Raw genomic sequence first — 12,639 nt, 5'->3', positions numbered from 1 at the left:
TTTAAACATGTAACACGTGAACTGAGGGCGGACGTCTTTTGGAATGTCGTCATCGCTCTGAGCCAATCAGAGTGCACACTTCCTGTCGTGGCAATTTTCAAACGTCAACTGGAATCGATAAACGAGCTGGTAGCCAAAAGGAGACGGTGGCCACTAGCCGCACTTAGTAAAAGTGCTGCGGTTTGACACGGAATTACACGGTGTGGACGTTAGTTTTGGGGAATTGACTGCTTTGGTAACATGAGAGTGAGGTAGGTATCTCATCTGTAATCAGTTCATGTTCTGTCGTCGCAAAAATAGCGAGTTGGGCCTTTTTATTTGACGACCGTATTGGGCTAACCATGAGCCAATGTCGCTAATGGGCCCTCGTTAATGCTCGTGATTTTGAATCAAAATTCTTATTACAGCTCGTCTACCGCATCGTCAACATCGCGTCAATAGCTAATTGGTGTTAACTTCGCCGTATCGTAGCGCTTTGTTCGCAAACTTTAGCGAGCCAAAGCACGTATTCGACACTCGAAAAATCTAATGGCACACTACCGAACAAAAGTGTCACAAAAGAATCCAGTTTCACGGGGACAGAGACATAACCGTCAAAGAATGTCAACATATAAGCAGGATCAGTGAAAATATCAAACATACCAGCAAATGACAAAACGCAGAGTTAAAATAAAACATTCAAAGGAAATGGCGATTAGAAGCAACTTGCCACTTGCATGAGAAACACTCTGTTTGTCTACTTGTCTTGCAGTGAAGTCCATGCTGCGGAGTCTGTTGCCTACCTCAACAGGGCTCTGTGCAAGTTACGGGATGTATGGGAAGAAATGGGAATTCCAGAGGATCAACGCCTCCAGAGAACTAATGTGGTTCACAGGCACATCAAAGTAAAATCACTGCAAGTGCTTAACAGTTTCTCTCGGTAGTTGATAGCTGACTGACTCTGTCTTCTTTGTCTGCTATGTCTGGATTTTCATGTGCACTGCAGGGTATGTTGGACTTAATGATAGTCGAAGAAGAGGAGCTCAAAAAGCGAGTCATGAAAAACATTGAATCCTACCGCAAAGAACTTCATCTACTGTGCAGTGAACTTCAGATGCCCCCCTTTGAGGTACATTATGATTGGGGGATTTCAAAACATATCAATGTTTCCTCGCAATCACAACATGCATATTGGATTCAATTGAGCCAGAGCTCCATCTAGTGGGAACACAGCAACAAAAGGGGATTTGCTCTTTAATGTATCAACATTTCAACAGCAAAACTCCATCAGTTTGTGATTATTTTGAAGAGAGCTTATATCTGACTTTAAATTCAGCTGACTGATTAGTTATCAGTTGAACCCTAGGAATTAATGTTCTGTTTGTGTGTGTGTGTGTGTGGAGGAGGAAGAGGGCTGCACTATGTTGCAGCTGGAGAAGAACAACCGCACTCGTCTGGAGCAGATGAAAGAGCAGAAGAGGCAAAGAATGGACAACCTCAAGAGTCTTGTTGGCAAAGACCGCGAACTATGTGACATCATGTGCACCACCCCCTTCAGCATCGACCGCGAGTCAGTTCCATCCCTGAAGCAACTAGATGACTACCGTGCCCATGTTGATGCCCTCACCGAAGAAAAGGTGTCAATATTTTATTTTTTCAATTAATGGTTTCTGCAAGTACTTTTTTTTTACTGGGCTTTTGTTTTCAGGACCGTCGTCACAAAGAATTTGTGAGTGTCAAGAAGGAGATAATCGCATGCATGGATGATCTGGAGCGTCAGGCTGAGACTGCTTTTGAAAAGGACGTGATGTACGAGGACGAGGAGGCCTTCTGTCTCTCCACTGACAACATCGGCGCGCTGAAACAACTCCTTAGCCAGGTGACTTGGCTGTGTTTCATTCGATCTGGATAAATTGGCCCATCAATGTCTTGCATCATAACACCGGTGACCGTAACCCGTACCAGCTGCGAGAGCGCAAGGTGGAGAATGAGGTGCTGTGCACAGCGCTTCGCACCAAAGCTCGGGAACTGTGGGACAGGCTGAAGATCCCCCTGCAGGAGAGAGAGAATTTGTCCGAGCACATGATCAAGTCCAAGAAGAGCAACATTGAGGCAGTAAGAAATCGTGATCCATTAAAAAAAAATGTCACCCTGCGGCAATGTGTCACATATACAATATATTTATACTTGTATTCATTGGCTCTAGCTCCAGGCTGAGGTGCAGCGTCTTGAACTGCTCAAACTCCAGAGTATGAAAAGTGTCATAGAGGCCGTCAGGAATGAGATCTCGCTTTACTGGGAAACGTGCTTCTACAGTCAAGAACAGCGCCAGGCTTTTCTTCATTATCATGACGGTAACTAAATTTCCTTTGGTGGCGCAATCTTTCCTGCAACTATACAATAGACGCGTAGATATTGCAGATTGAGATAAAAGATATGGGGAGAGATGGAGACGCTATGCATGCACGCGTATAGGCCACAATAATAGGCACACATAGACGATGTCATGCCAAGTGGATAGCTGAGTCACGCGCTCCATCTGTACAATAATTCCCCCACTTTTCAAAGGGAATTGGGACGGAGCACTGCGGCGGATAATGGGGGAAATGCGAACTGCTGCCGCCGCATCCCAAATAAATAGTCTTATAATTGCCTATATGAAACTGTAAATCTGCCATAAGCTATGATCCCCAAACACTTAACTGGTCGTGTTCTTTGAAACTCGTGCTCCTGGCTGCGTTACTAGCAGCGGGCACGGACCATCTCGGCCGCCTGGACGGCGTCCGTCTGTGACACGGAGCCCCGTGTCTGGCTGGTTAAGAAGCTGATCTCGTTCAGCAAAGCTGGTCTGTTTAGCCGCCAAGCCGCATGCAGCGTTGTTAGCCACGGGAGCTAGCAGGAGCTAATGTCCATGGCTGCCTCCTCGACTACATGGAGTCGAGCAAAACTGTCTGGAATCTATGCCCGGTCTCTACCCAAATTCAAATTGCACTTTTTTCCTGTTGTATCACTTTTGATTCTTTTTTGGGAGAGACGGAGGAGGTGAATTGTAGTGCTGACACAATTACATACAATTCTATTATTTCAGTGCCAATGATGAGGCCCTCCAAGTGTCCCTTTTAATATGAGTGCCAAAGTATTAGGAAACACCTCCAAGTGTCTGTCAGTGCAATTCAAGCTACAACCAGAATAATCGATGTGTTGTGAAATGACATTGTCAATCAAAAGGAGAGGTGTCATTCCTTTTGTGTGCCTAATAGTTTCCGGTGGGTGGAGTAATTGTTAGCGTGTGTTTGTGCATGCAGAGGACTTCACCGAGGAGCTTCTCAACCTGCACGAGGCAGAAGTCAACACTTTGAAGAGCTACTTTGAAGACCATAAAGAACTGTTTGAAGGAGTCACAAAATGGCAGGAGAACTGGGCCGTGTATTTGGAACTGGAAGTGAGTACATCGCATAGTTGGAAGGACTGTCGACATCTTTTGGGTGATGGTTGTTCACATGGACGTCATTTCTCATTTCAGAGGAAAGCTAATGATATGTCCAGATTCAACAACAGAGGTGGGAACCTTTTGAAGGAGGAGAAGCAGCGAAGTGACCTGCAGAAAAGTTTGCCCAAGGTACTGTGTAAAAGTAGAACAAGTACAGATGCTTGGGGAAAAGTAGCAGAACTGATTCGACTCCTGCAAAAGTTAAACGCCTGAAATGTACTTGAGTCCAAAAGTATAGATGATTTTTTTTTACCCCATTATGAGACCACAATGGGTCTTGTTTTATGTTGAGAGTGAAGAAATTTATACATACATACAGCACATTTGACAATAAAGTTGTATTCAATTCAATTCAAACAAGATCTCAACCGTGGGTGACTTTACCTCTCGCAACAGAGTAATGAGTTTGGCAGCCTCGATGTACATGTTTTGTCAAATCAAATATTTCTGACTTTTCTGTCGCCAGCTTGAAAAGACTCTGAAGGCCCAAATAGATTCTTGGGAGCAAGAGCAAGGCAAAGAGTTCTTTGTCAATGGACAGAAGTTTCTGGATTATGTGCAGCAGCAGTGGGAGCAGCACCACAGCGAGAAGGAGAAAGAGAAAATGGAACGGGTATGCGAAAGCTTGAACCAAACGTTTTGTCAAATCTTCATCGGCATGCGTTGTTTGTTTAATTTTTGTCATTTCTTCTTTCAGCAACTGAAGAAGAGTAGACAGACTCAGGAGGACATGTTGTACGGAACTGCTGTTCGGACTCCATCCAAAAGGCGCATCGTCGGAAACGGCACGCCAGGCAAACAAAGAAAGGTCACTTTGTATTTCTGGCATGAATGATTGCGGTTAAGTGGAACCCCCAAAAATTAAAAAAAATGTCTTGCTCTTATGTTTTCTGCAGATGGGAACGTCGACCATCTCCACACCAGTCAGCTTCCTCGGTTCAGGCTTTGGGGGAACTATGTGCCAGTCTTCCATACAGAGGGCACCTCTGTCTGCCAGTAAGGTACGGTTCATTGCGGTTTGCTGTCACGTGACGCAAGTTCTGCGCTGAGTTGTGTACAACAGTCCTTTCAACTTGTAGGGTCTTGGCCTGCGAACCCCCGGTCACTCAAAGGTCACCCGCGCACTTGAGCGCAACAAGGAAAACCTTCACCGAAATACTCCATGTGGTGCACTCAGGTCTCAGGATACTCAAGATTGCACCTTTAATGCCGTCGCTGGCTCCTATTCGGAATTTGCGGTAAATGCAGTTTAACACGTTGGTTTTGCACGTAACCGACACCTGTTGTATGGTGGCAATGCTGGGACCCTAAATGGAAAAAACACTATTTCCCTTCAAGTTATCTTTCATAGTAGGGTTGGATGATAATGGACAAAATAATTATTTTGAATGAGATTGAAATCCCGATTATTTAAACAATAAATTGGTTTCGAAACATTGCAGACTTCAATTACTAAATTCTTTTTGTCCAGTATAAAAATTATGTCAATTTCATGTGAAATTCAAGCCTCTTGAATTTCCATTCTGCTACATCCGCACCTTTTGATGCCTTATATCTTTGCATTCGTTGAAGTCTTGAATTAGCATGAACTTATCTCTTTATCGTGATTATTTTATCTTGCGTTATTTCCACGAGTCCTGGGACTTACTGAGCTCGACCGGAGATATCGGCTGTTGCTGCGCCTGTTGACCTCTCCGGGGCAGTATTGTGCCGCTCAAGGATGGAGTATATCGTAATGAGAACAGTGTGTTGCCATTGAATCCCCCCCCGCCCCCCCCCCCCCCCCCCCACACACACAGATTGAGGAGTATTTCTACCTATGATTAGTGTTACTTTACGTGTGTGTTTCCACTAAGTTTGTGTGTGAATATTCTTTATTTGAAGGCATATCACTCCCATAGTCGAATTGACCTTAGCATTAGCACTGGCGATATTTTAAAAAGAAAGCATGTTTTGTATCTAAATACTCAATATGGGCAATACTTTCTGTTGTTTTGTTTAGTTTTACAGTCAACTCCGACTATGGGGTCGTCAATCAGTGTAATCACGCTCAAGGGTAGCAGGGTTACATGCTACAACCTTGTTAGTAAGCAACATTGGCAACTTGTAAACACACCAAGCGGTTCTGTGCATTCCAATCCCTCCCACCCACGAATATTTTTAAAGATCGGCAGCACTCCACATCAAAACCACGGTTTAAATTTCGATTAATCATCCAGCCCTACTTCAAAGTACTGCTGAAGTGTCAAAGTAACACTCAACAAGCAAACTACCGTAGTTAATTGTCAGTGGTTGTTTTCTCCACACGTTGTCCTTCTGGTTGTGGAATTAAATAATGCTTCATTTATATTCAAATGAATCCAAACGTTCTCAAAAAGCACCAACTCATTTCTACCAACTTATTCTGAATAGGACGTCACGGTGTTGTAAGAAAAAAACATTTCATGCATGCTGCTGTCTACAAGAACTGAATGAACTTTGCTCTTTTGTCTCAGCGGGACCTGTCAAAGGCTTCCAAATCGAATGTGAAGTCCGGCCTCCTCAACTCTACTGTCAGTCAACAGTGACCAAAGTCTTCCAGCTCTGCTGTATGTGTGGAGAAACTTTTATAATGCACCCCCACCCACCCAAAAATGTTAAATGCTTTCCAAATATACGAACATTTGGATTCTTCATTTTTACTCAGGCTCATTTACTCATTGTCACTCCTGGGGAGGCGGTGTGTATTTTTGTGGCAGGTCAATGTGTGTGTGCACATTTATTGGCTTTTTAGTGTCCTTTTTTAATGCATTTCCCTTTTTTTGTCACTTCACCTTTCTCAAATCTTTCTGTAAATAAATGTTTAAACAGAAGTCTTACTGTTTATTATGTTTGGGGTTTTTTTTATAGCGTCAGAGGTTTCAAATCTGGTCATCTCAGATGTGATAGTTCTCTACATCAGAAGCGTCACTTTTTTTTTTAATCACAGGTCACATCATAGTTATGACTGAAACATACATTACAGTAAATTTAAAATTACCTCACTGCACGTCATTATTTACGTACACTACAGATGGCTGAATAGTCTTAGAATCAAAAGTCAAGGGAGTTTTTTTCATTTGAAATGAACCAGGGATTTGTTCCAATTTAAAAAAAAAAAAAATTACTTCAATGTAAAGACAAATTCAAAGCCAAATCAAACCTTCAGTCCGACACCAGTTGGCTACGTGTTCCGTTCAAGTCATGCGGGTCATGAGTTCTTCAAGAGCCCTTTCCCGATGATTTTCATGAACGAGCAGCACTTCTTTGATTGCGCTTTGTTGGAAGCCCATCTCGTTGAACTGAGTCAGGAGGAGCAGGAACTCTGCAGCCTAAAATCGGAATCGCAAGCGTGACTGTCGGATTATTCCGGTTTTGTGTTCACTGAAGGGATAAAAACCCAAGAGGGAAGCACCTTGCTCTCACAATTCTGGAACATCTCCAAGGCTTCCTCCACTTGAGCTTCATCGTAGCCCAACTCGCACAGATGATTGCAGGCTGTCAGGTATTTTAAGAGCTGTTAAAAGAGTGCTTTGTGTTTAATTCGGGGCTGTGAATGGAGTAGACATAACAAGCAGGGCCCAATCAATATGGATTTTTTTTAAGGCCGATGCCAATTATATATGTCAGGAAAGCATTGATAGTTGATTAACCAGCCTATTATTTTCAAAAACATAATTTATAAATTGACTTATTTTTTGGTCCCCTAACACGGCAACAAAGGGAGCGATTACTGGCAGAACATTTGACTGTTTTCCTCTTCTTTGTCCTGTATAATTTTTTCTAATTTACAACAGAGTAATTTTCAAGAACAAAAAAAGTATGAAGTGATGAATTGGTATTTACGTACAATATGCAACACGTACAGATTCAATGCATGTCTATGAATACAAAGATGCAGTCTTTCCGTGTCATGTGGACACTGTTGAGCAAGGTTACTTTTGGGATTTTCCTTATTTTGATTTCATTTTGTCTTTTTGTTTTGAACATGCACTTAATTTGAATTCGTTTTCAAATTTGTTAGTTTTTATTTTTTCAAAATTGCAGGGTTTCGTTTTTCTTTGTAAAAACCAACGTATTTGTTGAGTGTTTTGTGTAGTAAAGTAAACAATTTGCAAACAGCTGTTTCACCTTCCTTGGTCTGTCTGGGCATACAGAAATAAAATAAATATATGAATACAAATTTCAAATGAACCCGAAAGCTTATGTATGACAAAAATTCACACGGATTAAAAGAAAGGACACTTTCACTATTACTGTAGTTGTAGTTAATCATTGTAGGATGTAGTTTGTTAGTTTTAGTTCTTTTATAAGTATTGACATTTTTTTTTTTTTTTTAAGTTTTCAATTTCAGTTGTCGTTACAGGTTTTTGTTCACTTTAAGAATCTTGCTATTGAGAGCCAATCCAAGTGCCGTGTACAGTATTTATAGTCTACTTTGACAAAGCAAAATTTTATGTACACCGATTTACAGAACAAATTTGCTGCAGCGACGACAGCGAGATATATTCAACCTTGTCTGGACTGTTGTATCCGGTCTTCTGCAGAGCCAAGATCGCCGTACGTAACTGGTACCCGTTGTCAGTGACGGTCTCCAGCAACTCCCTCTCTTCTTGGCTGAGAGCGGACAGGAGCTCCGTGGCTGAATCAAGGAAACCTCCGGTCCTGAAGGCCTGATGAGCATCCACATGAAGATGAACATTTACTTACACAAGCGGGCACGTGCACACATTGGACGCCGAGTGGTACCGAGGTATCTGAGATCTTATTTGCTTGCTTTTATGACTGAAGTACAGTTGAGAGTCTGTACGATTACCGTTTTGGCCTGAATATGAGACGGTGTTTGTTGCATTGAAATAAGACTGAAAAAGTGGGGTCGTTCTTATATTCGGGGTCTAGACATTATACCCGTTTACGACGCTAGATGGCGCCAGATATCAATGAATCGAATGCTGAACTTGACTCCCCAGGCCAAAGTGAACCCCTGCCACGAAGAAGAAAACTAAAAAATAGCGGTAAGAAGGAAAAGAGAAGAAAATAATAGAAGAGATAACAGAAAATGGAGAAACGTAGTGACAATCTGGAGAAAAGTGGGTCAAATATCGGCCAGATTAACCGGCAGCTGAGGAGAAGTTACAATGTAATTTACATTTCAAAAACCAGAAGCCATTTATTTATGAATGTGATTGCACTTTAGATTTGAATGAGGCAAAATAACATGCTTTTTCTCTCAAATATATTGTTATAATCATTTGTTTCAGATGTACTGTAATTATTTTCTGTATAAAAATGAATTTGGTGTTCAAAAAGTCTTTTTTCAAACTTAAATCTTGAAAAAGAGGGGGTCGTCTTATAATCAGGGCTGTCTTATATTCGGACCAATACAGTCATACATTCACCTCTGTCCAGGAGTTGAAGCAGTACTTCTATGTGAGCCACAGTCGTACCTTTGACACGTCTTCAGGTAAGAGCGATTTTCGGAGGGAGGGTAAAAGACGCCCACCTTTTGCCTGCGGTTTTTGATGACGGGGCCAGCGGAGGAGGGTCGTTGCTGCTGCAGCCTTCCAGGATGCGCCCCGGCTGATGAATTGCTTTGGGGGTGCAATCTGCCCATAGCACTCTGTGCACGCTGCCTCTTCATGGTGCCGCTGCGCTCAGCAGATGCCGAGGCACCTCTGTGACTATTCGGTAACAACTCGGCCCGGCGGCACAGAGCGGGAAGACCGAGGTGCACGTCTTTGACCCTGGAGGGGGCGTTGCTGCGGGGCCGCTTTCGACCAGCGGTGTGCTCCTGAAAACTGTCTTCAGGGGACGAGCCTTCGTTGTCCTCGCAGTAGCCGTCTTCTTCGACCGAGTCGGATCTGTGGAAGCCGAGCGAGCATTGGTGCGACCAGTGGATGTCCGACGAGTTCAAGCTGCGACTGCGGCGACAAGGTTTGGAGGAGGTCCAAGGGTCGTTGGGCCCGTGAGGGGTCCCGCAGTGCTCATGAGGACTGCAGATCATCAGCCAGTAGGGAGGACAGGATGGAGCCTGGTCGTCGGGATGCTGGCCTGTTAATATTAGCTTCTCCAGATTGAAGCAGTACTGCTCAAGGAAAACATTGAAACATCGTCACCACAAAGCAAAAGGAGGGATACAGTTTTTAAAGTGATACCAGTTTTACCTTCTGTGTGTGTGTGTGTGTGTGTGTGCGTGTGTGTGTGTGTGTGTGTGTGTGTGTGAGAATGTGTGTGTGTGTGTGTGTGTGTGTGCGTGTGTTTGTGTTTGTATATATTCTGTTGGTCAGTGACACTAAAAAAACTCTCTGCAGGTGTCAATCAAACGTGAGCACTATTCTATTTGAGGCGGTTATTGTGAATGTAAAATGGCTCGGGTATGCACGGAAGTGAGACATGACCTGAGTTTCCTGCATTATCCGAAGACAGTCGGGCACAGAGATGTCAGGAGGCGTCATCAAGCACACATCCTGCCCCAGTGACCCCAGTGGCGTTCCAAATGGGATATCTTCCAGAGTGCTCATCGGCTCCCTCCAAAAATTGGAATTTTGATCAGAACTGTGTTGGTGGAAAAACACAAATATGGGGACATTCTTGTGTGTACAAGGTCAATGTTTCAAAGTAGAGTTTTAAACTACCCAGTCAGCAAAGGCATTCGGCATGAAGCTGGCACAGTTGGCCTTGAGTCGGCACTGGCATAATGCATGTGGGCCGAACACGGCCCAGGAGTGGCAAAGGAGGCACTGGCTTGACTCTGGCAAACCAGATGAGGGCCAGTTGTGGAGTGAAGTATTTGGGCCAGAAATCAATTTATAACCCCGGCCCTTATATGGCCAGCCAGTATTGAGCCACCCTTAAATGCAGTTTCAGATTTTTTCAACACACAGCCTTGTTTTACAATTGCACACCGATGCGGAATTCCATTCATATCACACACACACACACACACACACACACCCACACACACACGTGCGCAGGGTTCCATCAGGCCCGCAGGATAATTTGAAAATGAAAAAAATGCATGGATTTTCCACGGGTGCTCCGGTTTCCTCCCACATTCCAAAAACATGCGTGGCAGGCTGATTGAACACTCTAAATTGTCCCTATGTGTGAGTGTGAGCGCGGATGGTTGTTCGTCTCTGTGTGCCCTGTGATTGGCTGGCAACTGATTCAGGGTGTCCCCCACCTACTGCCCGGAGACAGCTGGGATAGGCTCCAGTGAGGATCCTAGTGAGGATCAAGTGGTTCGGAAGATGAATGAATGAATGTATAGTAAGGCGTTTTTCGACGAAAAAAACGACCATGTATATATAGTAAGGTGTTTTGAGCCGAAAAAAACCGACCATGAAGACTAAGGTGTTTTTAGCTGAAAAAAAAAACGACCATGTATAGTAAGCCGTTTTTAGATTTAAAAAACGACCATGTTATAGTAAGGTGTTTTTAGCCGAAAAAAACGACCATGTATAGTAGGGCGTTTTTCGACCAAAACATGACCATGTCTAAGTAAGGCGTTTTTAGCCGAAAAAGACCATGTCGTTTTTTTTGGCTAAATACACCTTACTATTCATGGTCATTTTTTTTCATCGAAAAAGGTGTTGCGGTCATGTCCCACCGGGAGGAGACCCCGAGGAAGACCCAGAACACGCTGGAGAGACTATGTCACCCAGCTGACCTGGGAACGACTCGGGATCCCCCGGGGAGAGCTGGAAGAAGTAGCTAGGGAGAGAGAAGTCTGGGCTTCCCTGCTAAAGCTGTTGCCCCCGCGACCCGGCCCCGGATAAGCGGTAGATGATGGATGGATGGATGGATTATTATAAGAAATTTCAGGGGTTATTTTTACTGACCATTCATTGTTCCTGATGTGTACAAATGTTTGTTTTCTTAACACACTGTCCATCTTGTTTTCTTACAGTTCTTACAGCCGCTGTGAGACCTAACAGCCTAACATCTTGGGCCTCAGACCAGGAAATTCATGTCACAATCAAATGATGGCTACATCTGGCTCCTGATCGGGATAGTGACAGGAAGGAAAGCATGAGAAGAAAAGAGGGCATGGAGAGCGCAACAATTTGATGGACAGAAAAATACCGTTCAAGAGTAAACTAGTTGAGGTTGAATTCAGGCTGATATCAGGAACCTGTTCTGGTCCAGCGTCGGGCCGGAGTAGGGCCAGATATGGTTTTACAATGCGGCTCAGATCTGGGCCGAATGCGGCCCACATCATGGATGCCAGACGTGGGCCACTGCAGGACCGTCATTCATTGAGGTATGTGGGCCGAGTGTACTGCCATGTCTGCCCCAGAGCTGGGCCAGACCAATTTTGCTGACTGGGTAGGGTTAGGGTTTTTAACTAACTAAGGGTTCCAAAGTACGGTTTTAATTTGAATTTCAAAATAAGGTTTTAAACTCGGATTCGTTTTTCAAAGTCGTCTTTTTAAACTCGGGTTTGGGTTTGTTTGCTTTTCAGCACTTACCTCCGTCAGGTGTTTTGGCCTCAAACGGGATGAAGACGAACTGGCGAGTGTTCAGTGACTGGCGAACACCGGCGTGGTCACGTGGTCTAAATTTGACTAAACCGCATTAGCGCAGATCTTGTTTACCAAATAACGTCACACAAAATTTGAAATCACGACCAGAAGGCTGAATAAGAAGTGTTTTTCTTTCGTATAATAATTCCAAATATGGAAATTAAAATAAAAAGGGGCAGATACTCGCTGCACTATTGCACAGTAAAAGAGTTGTTATCCGTTCACTTGTTACTTCTAACATTATTGCACAATCGCACTTCCACTATGCATATTCAAAGCCGTTTTAAAATGGTACCGTGGTTGTTTTGATACAGATTTGAAGGTGGATTAAGGTTATGCTTGAGGGAGAAAAAAACAAGGACACCACTTTCCGCAGATTAACAGATTAAAGGTGCCAGCACACAAGCGGAACACCATCTTCTGTCTGTCTGCCACACGCACGAGGTGAACCGTTGGAGCCCTGACATTTATGATCGCCTAAACAACCACTAGCAAAAGCACTGACTTTCAATTCCTTCCGAAATTATATTTAATCGTTCGAATTTATTTTCTGTAAAGGGTTTCCCATGGCGGTAGTGCTTCCAACAGGCTAGTGCATGTGGTTGTTATATCATTTTTTGCCCAACG

General features: G+C 43.7%; 2 protein-coding genes across 6 annotated transcripts; one reads left to right on the top strand and one right to left on the bottom strand.

Annotated features, from left to right (window-relative positions):
• Nucleotides 1-83: 83 nt before the first annotated feature.
• On the top strand, nt 84-6,321 carry LOC127597838 (protein regulator of cytokinesis 1-like). 5 transcript variants are annotated; one of them, XM_052061169.1, is made up of 14 exons: nt 84-251; nt 752-884; nt 986-1,108; nt 1,386-1,616; nt 1,688-1,858; nt 1,945-2,094; nt 2,186-2,333; nt 3,285-3,421; nt 3,503-3,598; nt 3,936-4,082; nt 4,167-4,277; nt 4,366-4,470; nt 4,549-4,707; nt 5,965-6,321. In XM_052061169.1, the coding sequence occupies exons 1-14, from the start codon at nt 241-243 to the stop codon at nt 6,034-6,036; spliced, it is 1,794 nt and encodes a 597-aa protein (XP_051917129.1). In that variant the 5' UTR covers nt 84-240; the 3' UTR covers nt 6,037-6,321. The 5 variants fall into 5 exon arrangements, with proteins under 5 accessions (XP_051917129.1, XP_051917132.1, XP_051917130.1 ...); XM_052061172.1 differs by having other exon boundaries at nt 1,383-1,616; nt 4,582-4,646; XM_052061170.1 differs by having other exon boundaries at nt 1,383-1,616; nt 4,582-4,707.
• LOC127597846 (ubiquitin-associated protein 1-like) lies at nt 6,319-12,061 on the bottom strand. The gene is made up of 6 exons (XM_052061184.1): nt 11,959-12,061; nt 9,886-10,042; nt 8,991-9,572; nt 8,002-8,160; nt 6,903-7,004; nt 6,319-6,819 (listed from the first exon to the last, which is right to left on the bottom strand). The coding sequence occupies exons 2-6, from the start codon at nt 10,006-10,008 to the stop codon at nt 6,685-6,687; spliced, it is 1,101 nt and encodes a 366-aa protein (XP_051917144.1). The 5' UTR covers nt 10,009-10,042; nt 11,959-12,061; the 3' UTR covers nt 6,319-6,684.
• Nucleotides 12,062-12,639: the final 578 nt, after the last annotated feature.

This window comes from Hippocampus zosterae, chromosome 3 (assembly GCF_025434085.1).
Source record: "Hippocampus zosterae strain Florida chromosome 3, ASM2543408v3, whole genome shotgun sequence".
In the NCBI taxonomy this organism is placed as follows: domain Eukaryota; kingdom Metazoa; phylum Chordata; class Actinopteri; order Syngnathiformes; family Syngnathidae; genus Hippocampus; species Hippocampus zosterae.
The sequence above is the reverse complement of the archived record's forward strand: the minus strand, read 5'-3'. Positions and strand labels throughout refer to the sequence as shown.